The 18,882-nt window shown below is 32.6% G+C and overlaps 1 protein-coding gene across 2 annotated transcripts in view; it reads right to left on the reverse strand.

The window, feature by feature from the left end:
- Positions 1-18,050, reverse strand: part of LOC149421202 (uncharacterized) — a 97,687-nt gene extending 79,637 nt beyond the window's left edge. The window contains exon 1 of one of the 2 annotated variants that reach the window (XM_089635406.1): positions 17,680-18,050. In XM_089635406.1, the coding sequence (XP_089491532.1) occupies positions 17,680-17,758 (79 nt within the window). In that variant the 5' untranslated portion in view covers positions 17,759-18,050. The remainder of the gene's footprint in view (positions 1-17,679) is intronic. The other variant, XM_089635405.1, reaches the window with a different exon arrangement.
- Positions 18,051-18,882: the final 832 nt, after the last annotated feature.

Genomic DNA, 18,882 nt, shown 5'->3' on the forward strand with positions numbered 1-18,882 from the left:
CGGATTCAGTTCTATTCATCTAAGATTTTGGTAATAAATTTATCACAATCAATTAAAAGATCAATTTTTTAGACAAATTAGACCGTAGGTCCGTCCAATACACCGGGCCTTGCGCGAAATATTTGTGTACACGCCTTCTTTACTTACGTCGTTAAGATTTCGACTTTATTTAGGGTATAATGTCGTCTTAATATCGTGACGAAAATATTCAAAATTCTGATTTCGAGAAAGTAACGAGTTTTTTCACTAATGAACTAAGAACCAAGTTCTAAAGCAGAAAAAAATTTGGAAATTGAAGATTTGAGTGGAAGATTTAAAATTGTTTTTTTTTATTCTAATTATCGCTATCTTACTTACAATGTGTAATAAATTTAAATATTTTCAATCATAATTATTGATTTAAAAAACGGTCTAAAACCGCAAAACTCTAAATGGTTCAAATTTGGCTATGACGTAGGTAACGCTACTTGCTGTTGAGCGAGCTGTTACCATTAACGGGGACTGCTCCTACAAACGTTGTCCAGTGTGACGTCACAAACGCCCTCCACACAAACATATGAATATAAATAACACATATTTAACGTTCTTTTTAATTTATTCTTCAAAACAAAAATTAAATAAAAAAAGCTTTTATTATGGTTTCTTTCGACATTAAAAAAACAGCAAATAAATCCTATTGACAAAGAAAATACAATGTTGAAATCTTTGGTAAAGTCAGATAGTACAGTATGTTGTTCTTTGTATTTATTCCTGGTATAAAACTGTGAATTATAATAGTCACCCAACATAATATTACGTCATATAGCACCAATAGTTCAGGCCAGTCCAGCCCTGGTTGGAACCAATCCGGCAATAGCTTTATTTTCGTGGATTTTGTAAATTTATCCCAAGGCTGACTATTACCGATATGCGGTCAGGTCTATTAACGATGAAGAGAAATGTATTGGTATACCGGTACGGGATATCGGTTTAACGTTAATTGAGCCGAACTTTTTACCGATTAACTTGATGCTAAGATCGGATTTCTAGGGATCTCGTTTGTATGGATTCTCTTTTAAGTAACGAGTGCGTTTAATCCGTATTAAAATAAATATTCTTTATGAACTTTTCGTTAATAATATTTTTTAAAAAATATGCTTATTGGCTTCATTTTCTTTCACAACTTTACTGACTAATAATTTTAGGCATTTTTTATGTGCGATATTACATAACTTACCGAATAGCAGTTCTTATATTTCCAATCTAGTTGCATTGTATTATCCTAAATTTGGTGATTTTTGTGAAGGTTGAAGGAAGTAACAGATTAAATTGAGAGGTGAGAAGGGAAAATTGGGAAGTAAATAACACAGCTGCATCCACATCAAGCAAACATGTTTCGCGTAGTGGTTTATCGGAAAAGTACTTTATCCACTAAATTACTTTATTTCCACTCCGGATCGTGGTGAAAACAAGTCATATTAATATTATGCACATTATTAGGTATTTTTTATAACGGTAGCCTATAAACTATTATCAAACCGCTTTGAATATTTGATTAAATATTTTACAATTGAGGTTAATTGTATTAAATGTTAAAAAGCACTACAGCCTTACTTTGCACTATAGCTTGTGGTCTACAATATTTATTATTATTTAAAAAAAAAACGAAACTTTTATAATCAACTGTGATGGCACAAGGCAAAGGCTTACTGATTTGATTAATGATAAGCATGAGTCGTCACCACGACACCATGACAGAACAGATGTTCTGGCACATTATAGTTTGACAAGAAGAATAGTGCTATTGGATGAAATTTCTGAAATATTAGATACCATTTAATTGCTCTTTATAACCTTAAAACTTTTCACCAGGACTCCACGACAGAACAGATGTTCTGGCACAGTATAGCTTGACAAGAAGAATAGTGCTATTGGATGAAATTTTTGAAACAGTAAAACATCATTTAATTGCTCTCTGTAACCTTAAAACTTTGCTATATACCTGACTTCCCGAATGCTAAAATCAAATATCTTGTACCTTAAAATGTATGATTATTCTGTCATAAAGTATATTTTTTTTATGATAAACTAATATTTATAAGACAAAGTTTTTATGCATAGTAGAAAGGATAACAAATTATTATAAGCATTAATTACTCCCCTGAAATTTCCATACAAATTGAAAATATCTTATACATCCGTCGCTGCGGGTTGGGAATAAGCCGACGTAGCTCAGTGGTCCAGAGCACCTGACGGGACATCAGAAGGTGCGGGTTCAATTCCCTTCAGCGGCATTTATTTTTACTCGGGAGATATTTTCAATTTATATGGATATTTCAGGCGGGTAATTAATGCTTATAATAAATGATATAAAGTAATTTTAATAAAAAATTAAACACGAAAACAAATAACTATCGATATATTTGGCATTTGAAAAAATAATTTCGACAATATTAGTTTTGAATTTTTTATTATTTTTTATTAGTGTCTATTTAATTACAGGTTTGATGAGAGTTACAATATAATGATAATCTATAATATTTCATCTGTTTGTTCTTAGTCCTCCTCACTAGGTAGTCCTGTGCTGAGGCGGACTGGTAGATTTCTTTGATTTTCTGTTATTTAGTTTCTATGATGTTTTTAATACATTTTCTAGTATGTCTGCATTAATTTCATTCACCCATGTTTTGATTTTTTCCTTAAGCTTATTTATCTTTTCTATCTTTTTCAAACTTCGAGGAAGGATGTTGTAAAGTTTGGTTGCCAGATATATGTGGTTTCTTTGGCCAAAACTTGTATTGAATTTTGGAAAATTAATAAATTAAAATTAATATTATCTAATTAACGTTATTAGACAAAGTTTGTTTGGACGTCAAATAAAGTACTACGGTGGCATTTTGTTATTTTAAAAATTACTTTGAAATTGTCTTTATTTTAAAAACCGCACATTTTTTCCAGTCGAGTTACTATAACTTTGTCGGTCCAATCGAGACCGAGCGATTTGTTGGAAACATTATTTTGGCTTTTAATTAAGTTTAAATGTTTCTATTTCGAATTCAGTCGAATGAATTTTAATTGAATTTATTGAACGAATATCTCGATTATGTCCATCACTTATATTGTCCACGCATATTTTTCTTTTTCTTTTAAAGATCAATTTTTCCGGTTTACGAATAAGCAGACACTAATCAATTTCCACCTACTTTCAATATTATGAGTTTAAAATGTTGTCTGTGCTATGATAAAGGACCTAGGACCCAAGGCGCGTAGTGCATTCAATCCTCCGCATCAGGTGCGTCGCGGCACTTGAGTTAGAACCCGACACATTTATCCACTCCGATACCAACTATTTATTATTCGTGATCATAGAAATGTCATTAGTATCTGTAAGATTTGTACTATAGTTTATTTTAATCTCATATAGGACAGGTAAAATAGGGTTTGATAAATGACAAAATTAATGTTTCATGAACTTTTGGGCATTCATTCATCTTGGCAGAATAAATGAAGCTATGCAGATTGTACACCAAAAAGTGCTGGAATACCCATTACCCATCTCGGGGAGGGAGAGTGTGGTATTTATTGAAAAACACTTACATTATACATTATTTACTAACTAGGTTGAGTTAGGTATCGTTTACTATGTTGTTATTTGAACTGAATCGAACGAGACTCCCAAGTCGATAGTATTTATATTTGGTGAGATGGTTTTTGGTGAAGTGATGTAGGTACCTGACTTACTTTAACCGGTGATTACTGAGCTTATTTGCAGTTATAAATGAACATGGTATTTTGGTCAGTAGTATTTGACAGTTAGGGTCGGGGTTGGGTGGTCACTAACGGCATCGTGTAAAAGAATATATATGTTGTTGTTTGTTGTAATTTTACTGGACCAAAATTTCATTTATCTTTTTTTACACCAAATAAGGTCAGGAATCGCTGGATAAAGTTTTTCACTCACAGACAAATCACTAACTTTAAAGATACTTAGTGAATAAAATAGAATAAAATATTATGAGTTTAATAATAATAAGCTGATGAATGAAGCAAAAAAAAACATAGAGAAAGAACCAATAAACCAAATGTCGAGTTGAATCCAATTCAATTAGTATTATAAACTAGCTGAAAAAACTTATTTGAAATTTCTGATGCTGGTGATGTGTAAAAATACCATAGAATAAAGAAGTGATAAAATAAAGAACACAAGAACTGCCTTGTAGGCATGTTTCGTGATCCAGATATTTTCCTAATCAAGACTTAAATTTCCAATACAAAACTGTTTTTACGAAATTCATAAGGGATGATCTATGATGTCAGGTGAGTATAAATGAGACGGGCTATTAGGCTAGTAAGCTTAATGGAACATTTGTTTCCATTCACATTTGTGTGGATGATGCTTCCAATAGATTTATTCTGTATTCTATAAAAATATGTTTATGAAATACGATTTACCTGTACGTCCATTAACACCCAGGTTTGTTTGGTTGTTGTATCCAAAGCATTAGAAATTTCTTTAATTTGTTTTGTAATTTATACGTTGAAACATTACTGAACAAAACAAACATATTTGACTGGTAATAAGCTCTTCGAATCTGAACCCTTAATAAGTCGGAATCGTAGCCAGATCCTTGAAAGTATATCTATGTATTATTTTCTATTAGTTAAATGCTACGTAACGAACATCAGGCATCAACCCAATATTACAAACATTTAGATAAGAATAAACGTTTATTTTAACATTAGAACTCCACTATTTAGTAGCCAGACAGGCTACATGTTGAACCGGAAGCGTAGAAGCTTTAACGGAAACGCTTGTAAGGGATCAGATAACAAAGTCCGGAGTCGCAAACACAAACCGTCTGGTGTCTAGGCTCTGCGGACAAACAGAACGGGGCACGAACTGCTGTTGACAAATAAAGGCTAATTACGGCGAGAGATTTAGACCGACTCTCTCCGGAGTAAAGGAATGGCCACCGCATATCAATATTAATTACGCCCGATAATAATAATAGTCCGACTGTTTGCTGGAAGCTTACTTGGTTTCCTGTTATAGTCCTTGTGCGGGATTCAGTTCTAATGGCGATAATTATATACTGTGTGACACACTAAGGGGCAATCAAAGAGAGAAAAGAATGAAAAATAGAATAATGAAGAAGAAAAAAAGTTGTTAAAGCTAATGTCTATTTCGTGGGGAAAATTTATCGTAAAAACCGAATAAATTAGTTCAATTTACATGATTCAAATTAATAAAAAAAAAAACTTGGATGGTTTTTATGAATCATTGAAGAAGAAGATAATACTAATAATTCTAAACAAATCATGAAACATAACAAGAAAATAAAAATAAAGTAACAGTCACAATTGGGAATCCAACCCAGGACCTCTAACTTACCGAAACAATACCTTTATCCACTCGGCCATGGAGAAATGATTAATTTATTTATTTTTAGGCGATCTAATAACTCAATCTTTGAATTGCCAATTTTATTAACAACTTATTAATATTTGGCTTTTTAAGGTAGTTTTTTATGACAATATTGAAACATTTTACGATGTTCCGTAGAGTGAAAACGCGTCACTATCACAGCACATTGAGCGAACAGACTATAAATGGGAAACTTAAAGTTTTAACTTTATCACAACATAGAGCTATTAGACTAACTTGAAATACCTCGCTGGAGGAGATATTTGCCACATTATCTCTGCAAGATACTTGGAGTACTCCTGGGGAGGATTCGGAGGACACATTTAAGTTGGGTAAGTTTTAGGGTCTCAAAAACAATTGTACTTGTTGCCTTACCATTAAAACAATCGCTTTAGTCTGATCAAAAGGTTTTCATTATCCTACATCTTAATGATTATAAACAGTAATATCATTTTTTAAGCTTTTCTTTACACGAAACAATATTAATAATATTCATTATCGTGCAATAATACAGAAAAAAAATGTTCTTATTCTTGGTGTTAAAAATGTACGAACCATTAGCAAAGTTCACCACCAGTTACTTTACAGGGTCCTGCCTAGCACCTAGCGGTCAGAGGTAAAACTAGGGCTAACAGATAAAACAGATGTTTTGCCTTATCAATTGGCTTTCTTTGACAGTGTTTGTTTTCAATTAGCTTGCGATCATACATAAAATAGTAGCCAATAAGAAAATTAAGATAATATTGATAGTTCTTATTCTATTTAACTGTGTTAGAAAGTTAAATATGGCCGAAGGAAATCAAAACCTCCTAGATCACAAGGCCGGGACACTGAATCAAATCAGCCTCCTAACTTGTATGAGAACCTCCAATAAACGTATTTTTTTCTAAATTAACTAAAACATTTTAAGACGTTTCAATAAATAAGAATAACTTGAAAAAATGTATAAACGAAAATGTATGTAAAATCCCGTACAAGTTAGGAGGCCGCTTTGAATGAGCGTCCCGGCTTTGTGAACAAGGAGGTTTTGAAGAAATAGAGTCGGATTTTCTCAGTTGGTAGAGCAGCACCCCGCCTGGGTTCAAGTTCTAGATTCAAACTATCTTAATTCTCAAATTTTACAGATAGTTTAAAGATCACAACTTATTAATATTTTTAATTTATTAAAATAATGTTTGAACTGAACTGCACTTAGTAAACGTATGTTAATTATTTGACGGAGTTAACAACAATGTCTACAGCGGTCTTAACAGCAATAGGTCTACAGCGGTCATAAGAAAAATATTTTATGTGTTTTAAAATTAAACAATAACTTTGTAAACATCACTTATAGGTAAATACTTAATGCCGACCGGTAAGTTTTTAGATTTTCACGGCCAAAAGCATTTTTGTTGTTTGTTTTTGGGGTGTTATGCCGTGTTGCGCTAACTCCTTCTTTAGCCGACGTTTCGGACAGCGTTGCAGTGTCCATCATCAGGGCAGATCCGGTAGATCCGAAGATGTGTCGAAGAAACGTCGGCTAAAGAAGGAGTTAGCGCAACACGGCATAACACCCCAAAAACAAACAACAAAAATGCCGACCGGGTTTCGCTACAACCGTAGCTTCATCAGGGCAGTATAATTAGGGGCAGTATTATACTGCCCTGATGAAGCTACGGTTGTAGCGAAACCCGGTCGGCATTAAGTATTTACCTATAAGTGATGTTTACAAAGTTATTGTTTAATTTTGAATTATAATGTCACATCACAAAGTAAAGGCTTCATATGAAGAAATTTTTTATATGTGTTAGTTAATTTTTATTTTTTTTTATACTGATTTTAAACATAATATGAATGTTAACATGATAGATGATCGTAGCGCGTAACTGACTTACTACCTTTCCAACACACGTTATGTTGTGTAATTTTTTTACATTAACCCCACACAGGAGGCCCTGAGGAAAATAATTTCTCTGAAGGCCTATGTCATCTTTGAGGAAGCTGTGTGAAAGACCTTTTTAATGAAAGGAAGGAGAGGAAGTTCTAGTAAGGTAAAAGGTATGAATTTATGAAAGGTATTAAAAGGTCCAGGAGACGGACGTATGAATCTATACCTCCTGCTAAAAAGACCAGTTAGAGAAGTCAAAGGGTCTCCCCAAACCAGCCTCTCCCGATCTGGCAACGCCACGAAGGTCGTGTATCCTGAACACACCTCACCCGATGAACCCGGTCACTCCTTCTAAGTCGGTTACCCAATAAATGGTTCCCGGGCCGGCGGTACCCAAATCCACCTCCCTAACTCATCGACATTCAAATTGGCAGACTAGCCAATCAGGGAAAGGGTAACAATTCAATGGCTTCGTAAGACTATAAATACAAAATCGGGTAAACAAGAATTCGGACTTTTTTCCGAAATTTAATATTTTTTTTACTTTGTTTAGTTAGACTCTAAATATGTTATAATTTACCCACCTGTGTTATAAAGTCCCACAAAAGAATGTGCTACAAACATTTGCATTACTATAGCGAACTTTACTTTTCTGCCCAGGGTCTGATTATTTAAATGTGCGCCGTTCGGCGGTCAATATACGAGTGATGTCGTAGTTTATTCAAAGCATTCTCAAACCCTCCTGATGCCAAATTTATGGCCAAGAAGTTTTCCTCTAGCTCATCGAAATGATACCCAGATTTCAAGTTAGGGCAAGTCTATCAGTTTGGATTTCTATGATCTGACTTGTAAATCCGGCCAGTGTTTCACAGAATTTGAACAATTCATCAAATTTTGAAGTTAATTTTGAAAGTTTTATTTAAGTTCTGTTATTGTCTCGGTTCTGTGAAGCAACTGGCCCATAAATATATAATAACAGAATTTGAATAGAACATTCACCGAACTTGAAAATGAACCTCGATATTTGATGAATTGTTCATATTATGTGAAACAAGCCGCCTAAAATTACCGTTGTTTTTTTTTATTTTTAAAATTAAATTATATAGTTTATTAAATAAAATAATAAATAGATTCGTAAATCTGAAATCACACTAACAAACTTAATGTTTCAATATTCTATATTAATATGTCTATTATACTTTATCTTGTTTTCCTCATTCGTCGTAGGGCATGATATTATCATTTCTGTAATGATGAAAGGTCGTACGTTTCAAAAGTCCCTTTGAAGTGGCTTAAATTAGTACAATGCGCAATATTTTCAATTCACGCATGGTCAGATTTAGGATTATAAATAAACAAATGACAATTCCGTAAACCTTTTGCCTCCGTTTCCGCAGGCTGCCTTGTAACGGAAGAAAATTGTTTCCTGCAAAGTAGGACATTCGAAATAAGTCCTTTTTGTTCTTACAACAACGATATACTCGTATAAATGTTCTGGCGTAGCACAATACGTCATTAAGATAGGTTTGATTATATCAAATATTTATTCTTCAAATTAATTTATTGGGTCTCTAAATCCAATCACCAAAAAATACAGTATTAGTTAAAAATTTATACAAATATTAATATTAATATATACACATTGATATTGTCGTGTTCCGTCATGTTTTTTTAAGGAAAATAACACTTGTTATCGATATATTCTGAATGACTAATATTTTATCAGAAAATTGGCATGTTTTCACTTTTTTAACAAAATTATTTTTCTCTGAGTACTTACCAACTTACCAATTACACAAGTATAGGAGTAGGTACTTCTACCTAATCTAAAAATAATAAAACTGAATAATTATAATCGTACTAAACCTGTTTACAATTCATAAAGACCACACTTAAAGTACCCAACAATTATATAACACTATTAAAAAATTTCAAACTAGACCGCGTGTCTATCAAAACTAGATCGAATCAAAATTACATAAAAAAACATTCCAAGTTAGAAAACCACAAACTGATGAAGAAACTACATTTATTTTGCAACAAAACCCCACAACATCCTTTCCCCATATATAGCGAAAAACGAATATAATAAGTTTAATTCAAATCAAGAATAAAATCTGGCTAAAAGATATCAATGGAAAAACTGTAAAAAACATTAAAAACTGCATAGAAGACAAATATTTAGCTTTAGTCCGCCTCTGTACAGAACACCCTAGTGAGGAGGACTAAGAAATCATTAAATTCAACATAATATTTTGTATGTACAATTGTACAATATTATTGTTTTATGTGAAACAACGCTTCTTCCTAAAGAAAATAACAAAACAAAGTGATGTTATAATGGGGGGTGGATATTTTGTAAACTTAAACTTATGTGAATTTGTGAGTGAATTTTGTAATGTGAGTTTAGTGTGAATTTATCAGTGAATTGTGTTATGTGAGTTTAGTGTGAATTTTTTTATGTGAGTTTAGTGTAAATTATGAGTGGATTTTTTTATGTGAATTTAGTGATGAATTTTATTATTTAAGTTTAGAGTGAACTCAAGTAGGTACAACTAGAATGATATTTTTTAAACGGGCGATCGGCGTTAGACAAAACAACCAAAAGTTTATTTTTTCTAACACAATAAGGTAGGCAGCGTAGATCCGTTCATCTCTCACCCTTCGTTAAACCACAAACGTTAATTTAATAACCCTTTCAGCTAATGTTCAAAGCTCATGAATTTCTATTTCCGTCATTTATAAAAGAAAAGGGTGCAACGCGCTTCCCCCACCGACAATGCTTTGTTTATTATGTGATTTGTGAATCAGAAAAAACGAAACACATTGCAGTATTGTTTCATTGCGGCTTTGTTTGGAAATTTTCCCCATACTGCGCTGGCATTTTTAGATTTAACCGTAAATAATGGGCCGTTGGTTTGTTTTAGAAATAAAACGATTGTGTACACTGTACTCTGTCCTCGCAGTGTGTGAAGCAAGGCATATTATAGGACATAAGGATTTATAGTGGCAGAGAAATGTGGATTGTTTTGAAATTGTTTTGGGTGTGAAAGTCCGATTGGTAAGATATGTTAATGATCGGGTGAACCAAGTTCGACTCCCCAAAGTGAGAACTTACCAGACGAATACTTTACTTTTGAATTACATCACTGAAACTAGGTTAAAGCTAGTAATTACATATTATGTACAGATGTTGTGGATGGTAAAAAAGTGTAAAATGCTGTGAAAAATTATTTTTAAAACTACAAAGATGCATAGCGAGCATGTGCAATGTGCATGGTATGCAGGCAACGTTACTTCATCATTTATGATCAATAAAGTTTTGAAATATCAATTTTACTAAAGAAAACAAGACAAGACGGCATGCTGTTAATTCGAATTTTTCATTTGTTATTTTTTTTAAATTAACTAGTTGGCGCTAGTAAAGCATGTCCAAAGAAGCTTAACTAGCAGTCCACAGTACCAACAGTTTAGATGAGAACCCTGAGGCGTATATGTGTTAAACCCATGTATGATCACGTGAGAAATCTGGAGATTCGCAAAAAATCTAAGGCTGATAAAAGCGTAATGAGTAAGATTTGGAAAGCGAATCTTAGATGGTTTGGGTATGTAGAGCGAATGAACGAAGATAGGAGTGGAAGGAGAATCCATGACGCGAATGCCAATGGTAAGAGAAGTCGAAAACGTCCGAGGAAGATACGGCAACATCAAGTGAACCAAGTCAAGAGTCAGAATAGCCAAGGGTGTGTAAGAGACGATGTATGAATTTGATTGAAGCAACGAGTGTGAAACTAAAAACGAGTTATTTGGCGGTCCATCCTCTCGGTGTGATGCTTAGTTAGTTAGTTAAACTAGATCAAAACTGATGTAATACATAATTAAGTTGTCGACAATTGTGTCGTTAAACAGGAATCACAAAATAATTTTTCAATTTCATACTCTCAAATTTCTACAAAATGCATTACGATCATAGACATATGAATATTAGTAGACCTGCCCTAAGTGAATTATTCGTATTATTCCCCACTCCCCATACCGGTTCCATTGGAGCCGGCTGGGCACGCGTGTGGCTTCCCGTGAATCTTGAGAATGTGACGTCATCATTCTTGTTCGAACTAGCGTCGAGCTATGGTCGAGGCATTTTATGAAATAACACGGCAAAATAGTGGCTTGTGATATGAAAACTTGTAAAAATAGATGTGAAAAAGAGAATAAACCCAATTGTCGTATTACATTCCATATGTAAGCATCATTTTAAGCTTATTCACATCGTATAATATGAATCAGTTGTAGAAACATATACTATTACATCGAGATACATCAGCGGATGTAGCGTTCGAATGTAGCGATTCTCAAGTGTGCGCATCGTTGTTACTGGGAAGTAAATTATGAACACTTATAAAAGTGTCTTAACTAAATACGTAAACAAAATATTCGACTCTGAAAATGGAAGAATTTTTTTTGCCGAATTTGGACTTCGCAAATTTGTTCATAACGTGGCGAGTAATTTGCGCTCCCATGTAAAAATGTCTATTCATTCAAAAGCAGATTTTACTTTTAAGAACTAAATGGTGATATTATAATGCGAGATGCCTATATACTGTCAGATTGATTTATTGACGAATCACAGTCAGCTTTACCCCCCTTCGTTCTTCAACAGTTGATTTAACCCATCACCTTTAATTTCTAGTCTATATATTCTTATGTCTGTGATTACGATGAAAGCATGTAACATGAATGATATTTTTGTACTCTTACCATAGTAATACACAAAAATGCAATTACTCGAAAGTAACAAGAATTATAGAGAAATTAATCATATCGAACTTAAACTTCATATATAAAAAAAACATAATATAATATATCTTTATATAAATAAAAATAATCGATACTTTAATAAGTTTGCAAAGGTCGATTTTGATATTTATTGCGGCCCAACCTTTTCCAATTAAAAAATATACTGTTCAAACTTTAAAATTGAATGATTTTCATAAATATTATCTGTAATTGAGACTTTGAGAGAGTTTTGATCAATGTTTACTTAAAATTAAATAAGAATTTTTTTGTTTCGTAGAATTTTAATTATTTTTAAAATTAAAAGTAAAACAAATTTAATAATTTGGAAAAAAAATTGTTTTATTATTGTGACAGCTGTTTTGTTCTTGCAAGGCAATATCTTATCTTCGAGAACTTTTATATGAAGGATTTTTATTAATATACTTATTTTCGGATATGCTTTTTGATTTTACTAAAATCGAAGCCTAAAACAGTAAATATTGCAAGGATGAGAAAAGTGTCTTTTTAATGATGGGCGTAATAGAAACAATGATAGAATCGAAGGATATTTGAATTTAACCTTTTTGACCGGTTATTGGCTGATTTGACAAACAAGTGTCGTGGTCGGGGATTCAATTCCTAGCTAAATCCTTCATCATAACGATGGTCTTATTAGGAGTTTTTCAAATATTGGCTGGTTATTCGTAACTTGGGAATGTTTTCCGAAAATAACTCTTATTTTAAAAACCTCACTGATTTGGGTGCCCAAGTTAAAATTCAATTTATTTAACTTTTTTTAGAAATTACACTGGAATCTCATCTTACGACCATGAATATGCTGGGAAATCGCGGTTTAATAATTCTATACACGGAGTGTTTTTTGATAATCAGGAATTATGTAAGAAGTAACAAATGCATTTTAGATACAAATCAATTATATATTTGTGTTAGAGCCACATTAAGCAAGAAAAAAAAATAGTATATTTATATGTAACAAATTAATTAGTCATTTGTAAACTTAAATGTACAAATTACTAAAATTAAATCAATAAATAAAAAAATAAATAAAAAACAAACAAAACAAAAGACTGGGAAATGGGTAAAAAAATGTATAAATTTATATGATATATATTAGGGCTCGGACGTTTACGTTAAATTTTTGACAGAATGACGATTGGACCCTGTAAATAAATAAATAAATCAAATCAAAAGTGTTTTTACCCTAAAAAAAGTATTTTTTTGTTCATTGGAATACGAAACAATTGTTTCATTAAAATATTATTTGAAATAATTATAGTCGATTATTTTTTTATAAATCGACGTATGTTGACACCGTTCACTAATCTGTAGCTACAAAGCAATCGGCCAATTAAAAATAAATATTTAACAAAATTAAATCGTGGTATATTTTTGCTATTTTTTATGCTAAACGACACAGGAGTGTCAATAGCATAGTCTCTTGTGGAGATAACTGCTCTTAACCTAACCTAACGAAGAAGAAAGGGATGAGGGAGGTAGGGAAGTACCTGGCTATTAAGATCTAGTCACCAAACACAGCCAAAGCCATTTCAAGCAACATTTCAATTCTCAATTGAGGTCTTACACCAAAGCGATACTGTGAGTATCTTCCACTCTGAAACGTGCGCAAATATACTGTATATTTTTTCAAACAAGTAATTGCGAAATAACACAAATTAATCAAATAAAATTTACTTGCGCACGCCGGGATTTAAACGTTTGACCTACGGTTTTCTAGTCGAGAGCCTTACCATCGACCATGGAGACATTATTTTGGAAAAGACATGTTTAAACAATTCGTGACTTTTCTTTCGTCGTTTCGTGCGAGTTTGTGGTAACAAGTTGGTAGGTGTGTGTTAAGCATATATATACAAACTAAAAGCGAGTAAGTAAGTAATTGACTTTGCGAATCATTTTGAGATTTCATAAGTAGTTCGCCGAATGCTCTTACGCGCATTTACAAACGTAATGGATTTTAACAGCCTTAAAAGACTAAAAGGCTTTCACGTGAAATGTTTAACGAGTACCTGAAAGTGGATAACCTCCAACGTAGACTTTTCATATCAAATGCTCTGGTTAGTCGTATTTCAATTAACCGATTCAAATACATAATATTTCTTAACATTTTCAAAACAAATATATTAATTTCAGTTGTCAATGCTTGGTTATTTGTCTTCTTCATTGAAATAAAATTTACTTTAATTTTAAGTTCCAGTTTTAAATTGAAACATATTGTGTGAAGGGTTCAGATATTTGATAAAGCCGGTACCTACCCATAATACAATAATTTTACAGAAAATTATTTTATTTGCCTTTTCAAATTTTGAGTTATAATACGGGTCTTCGCCAAAAATACTAACTTCAGTTATGTGTACGTAAAATTTTAGTAATTCCTTCGTGAAATTTTCTCATTCAATGAACACAAAATTTGCTTTCGATATATATATATCATTTTAAAAATTAGAACACAGAACTGTTCAGCTCAGCGATGAAGCTAATTATTTTTTCCTTATTAACAATTCTTTATTAGAAATGTGTATTTCTTTTGTTTAAATTTTGAAACATTTTATGATTTTTATTTTTTAAGTTTACTAACGGGGTTCGTTCGAAATGTAAATTTATTATCGTTTCGCTTGAAAGGCGACGATTCTCAAATATTTTTTAAAAAGGTAGGTAGAGCTTCACAAATCCTACGTTTATAATATCCCGTGATTTTTCACGGGTCTACGCTAATAATTTTTTCTTCTTCATTCAACTAGTAGGTAGTTACTACCCTACTTCACCAGAGTTTTAACTAGTTTAAAACAATGTCAACAAACGGCTTGAAAAATTATTTTTTTTAAAGTTATATAATAGTTCCTGATAGAAATGACATTAGGAGCGGAAAATAGTTGTGTTTACCTATAAACTGTGTATGCGCGTTCTGCCAGGTCTGGGTATTATGTTGATTGCTAGTTTTTATTAAAATTACTGTAAACCCATCGTTAGGAATTTATAAAAATTTAACTCAACTATTTTAATATACGTTAACTTTAAAAGCTGGTGATTGTGATCTAAACATTCTATCGGAACGTAATAAAAGTTGTACATTATTCAGGGGAAATTTGCGCTTCGAAATGTATCAAGTTTCCTTTCAGACCAGCATACATAGAAAGTGTTAGACACAAGTTTGTGTTTGTCAATAATATTTCAGAAATGAATTTTGAAATTCATGAATGATAAAAACCAACTTAGTTTCAGGTAAGTTTTTAAATTCTCACGGCCAAAAGCATTTTTGTTGTTTGTTTTTGGGGTGTTATGCCGTGTTGCGCTAACTCCTTCTTTAGCCGACGTTTCGGACAGCGTTGCAGTGTCCATCATCGGGGCAGATCCGGTAGATCTTCGGATCCGGTAGATCTTCGGATCCGGTAGATCTTCGGATCTACCGGATCTGCCCTGATGATGGACACTGCAACGCTGTCCGAAACTTCGGCTAAAGAAGGAGTTAGCGCAACACGGCATAACACCCCAAAAACAAACAACAAAAAAAACTTAGTTTCAATTTAAAATTAAAATGACACAACATTTATTAAGTTCCTTATTCAAATTTACAATAATTAGAAAAAAAACAAGTGTTTACAGTCAATGGCGGCTCGTGACTTTTGGGTCTACTAGAGTGCTAAAATGGCATTACCGATGTTGTTGAAGCCAAAAACCACTCCTTCTTTTCTAAAATTCATATTTTTGTATGAAGATTTTCAGGAAATCATTGCGGCGCACGGCCAAACTGAAATTTCCTGAAAAGATTCATACAAAAAATCGAATTTTCGAAAAAAAAAAATCGTTCTGGACTAAACAACATCTATAATGTCGATTTTTTCAAACTTAGCACTCTATCACACTCAAAAGTCACAAGCCGCCACTTTAATTGCAGTGTGCCAACATCGGAAGATTTTTTTGTATGCAATTGATTCACACTTAAATCTGAAAGAAATAATGCTATTTTCTTCAAATTTGATCGGTTTATAAAATATAATTAGGATTAGAATTGACCTCAATGTCAGAAAATTTGGGCTAATATACTTGATCATTTTGCTGGCTTTGTTTTTACGTAGTTATTTACATTGTAATTAATTTTAATAAGCAGATATGTATCCTTGGAGGAATCATTTCTCCAAGTTTTTATCCTTGAATATTTCACACGAGCATTTTTAAATATTCAAAGATTAAAAAAAACGTGTTTTCACTGATGTGATAAAAACCTGCAAATACTTACCGGAACGTTAAATACGTGTTTATTTATGGATTTTATCTTCACTATTATAATTCATTTTAATGATTAAATAAATCGATTGAGGGTTTTCCGAAAGAGCTTTTAAATTGTCAAATATAATTTGCTTTTTTATACACACAAATAAAAATAGAATAATTTTTAAGTTATTTTAGATAAACTGCGAAAAGAAAATAATGAACACAACGAAATATTTTTTAAAAACTTTATTATCTACAATTTTCATTCAATAATGCAAATAAAAAATATATGAGTTATTTGAAAATTTGTTTTCGAATTCATTCTTTCATAATTTTTTCACATTATTATTTTAAATAATTAAAGATCCATATCAAGTATTATTTTTTACATTTGTATAATAAATACAAACAAAAAAACACTCGTTATAAATACAGTATATTAATTGAATATAATATTATCTACTACTTGTATAATATTACTTTTCCAAGTAAACAGCCAGAATCCAAATAAGCCAGAATCACGTTTCGCCAAAAAAACATGTCGCAGACGAGATTAAGGTTTCTCGGGTTTATTTAGGTAGAAAAAATAAATCCTCATTTTCCCTCCCGCCCGTTCGTCTAGAGACGTAAAGGGATCAACAAGTAGAGGCAGTCACTTTCAGTTCCGAAGTCGCCCTCAGAACCGATATCATAATACTTCCAGTTTATTTTGATTCGCTTCTTCCTTGGAGTAATCCTTCATACCAAATGATGAATAAATAATAATACCGTGGGCCGTATGGAAATGATTCCATTGGATAAAAGCCAAAACGCCATCGGTTCCTCTGAGAAATACCCGAACATTTGGTAACGTTTATTATTAGAAGTTTCTGTACCGAATCTCATTTCATAAACCATGTGCCTCACGAAATTCCGCTGTGCAAAAAATATACAAACTAAATAATATTAAAACCAAGTCTTCAATCGTACCCAGATGGTTTTTAGTGATTTCTTATCTTTTTTTGTCAGGCAAAAAACATGTTTACGACACTTGTTTTTGCAGTCAGTGTTTTAAGGTATGTCATTTAGTTTTATTCATACACGACATATTTCTAGTAAGTTAATTTTCAAAGGACCTTTATGACTTAGTTAATTCAACATAACTATAAGCTTTTACACAATCTAATAGTGCTTTTCCGCACACTGCTTATATGGTAAGCAAATATTTAATTGTAGTCGAGATAAATTAAAATCACATCCATACATTTTTGCATTCATTTTGGAACTTTCGATAAACTTTCAAGTCAGTTTTATTTTTAACATTTTTTAACAATTTAACAATACGTATTAGTTGATTTGTTTAGTTTGGTAATTTTAAATGATTTCATATTTATTTTTGGCTCACCTGTCATAAAAGAAGCTGCCGTGACAATAAACAATACAAATCGACTCCAATCCATGGCCAGCATTGTTCTTGCCCGCATGTCTGAAGTCCTACATTAACAAAAACCAGTGAAATCCCGGAAAAAGTCACCACCAATCGCCCAATTCACCACCCACCATAAACAGAATTCAAAAATAAACAGAACACGCGCCAGAACCGGAGAGATCGTCCTGCATCTCAGACAGAGTTTTATTATGTCAAGTTTGGAGATCGGAGACGTCGGTTTGTTCGCACGAGAGTTTCCGGGCGTCGCGTCAGGATCCGACGGCGGTCGAGCGCTGACTGAGTCGGTGGCGGTGCGGAGTTCGGCGTCGTTCCGTGACGCTGCCGCTTTCAGTGCCCAACTTTCAGACAGTTCGGAATTAATGACGCAACCGACCTGCTCCCGCAACAAATATAGCTGAGATAGCGTATGAAGAAAAATCAACAGGTTTGGGCGTTTTCCTTGTTGCTCCTTCCCGCGTGAAGGTCTGCTTCCACTCTCTTCGCGTTTCATTTATTTATTATAATAATTCAACTAAATATTGATAATATCTACGTATGTTTACTAGTGTCGCGGTGCGTATTTACAAAATTCTTGGTTATTGCTCAATAAATATACCTACTTACTAATCAAATTTATTTTAGGAGCCAATTTGGACAAACAAAAAAATAAACAAGAACAAGTTTGCATCAATGTCATATATCGATTCCTAGTTGTGACCGTTATCTGTTTATTTTTTGTGTCTTGTTCTGTTTAATGTTTCGTTTAGATTCGTTAGTATTATCTTCTTCTTATACAAAATAAAGACTACTTAAGTTAAATACTCACCTACGGTAAAAGTCACAAGAGTGTTTTTAAGGATCTTACTTTTAGCTGTGAAACAGTCCCCTTGAGGTAAGGGTTACGTTATGAACGTCGTCGTCAGTCGGGAAGTTAAGGCATCCACTCTCGCTGTGTTCAAGGATTTTATTATTACAAATCTGTACGTCTCCAATTTGAAAATCCTATAAAATTGTAGTATTTTTTTCATTAAAAATTAATTACAATATTTTTATATTTCCCTAATTTTTACAAACGATTATTTATCTAAATATATATTTGGGATATTATGGCGTGTTGTGCCTCCTCCTTATTTAATTAACGTTTCGGACAGCGTTACAGTGTCCATCATCAGGGCATGT

This window comes from Hesperophylax consimilis, chromosome 9, assembly GCF_061612785.1.
Source record: "Hesperophylax consimilis isolate HC1 chromosome 9, BYU_Hcon_1.0, whole genome shotgun sequence".
Taxonomy (NCBI): Eukaryota; Metazoa; Arthropoda; class Insecta; order Trichoptera; family Limnephilidae; genus Hesperophylax; species Hesperophylax consimilis.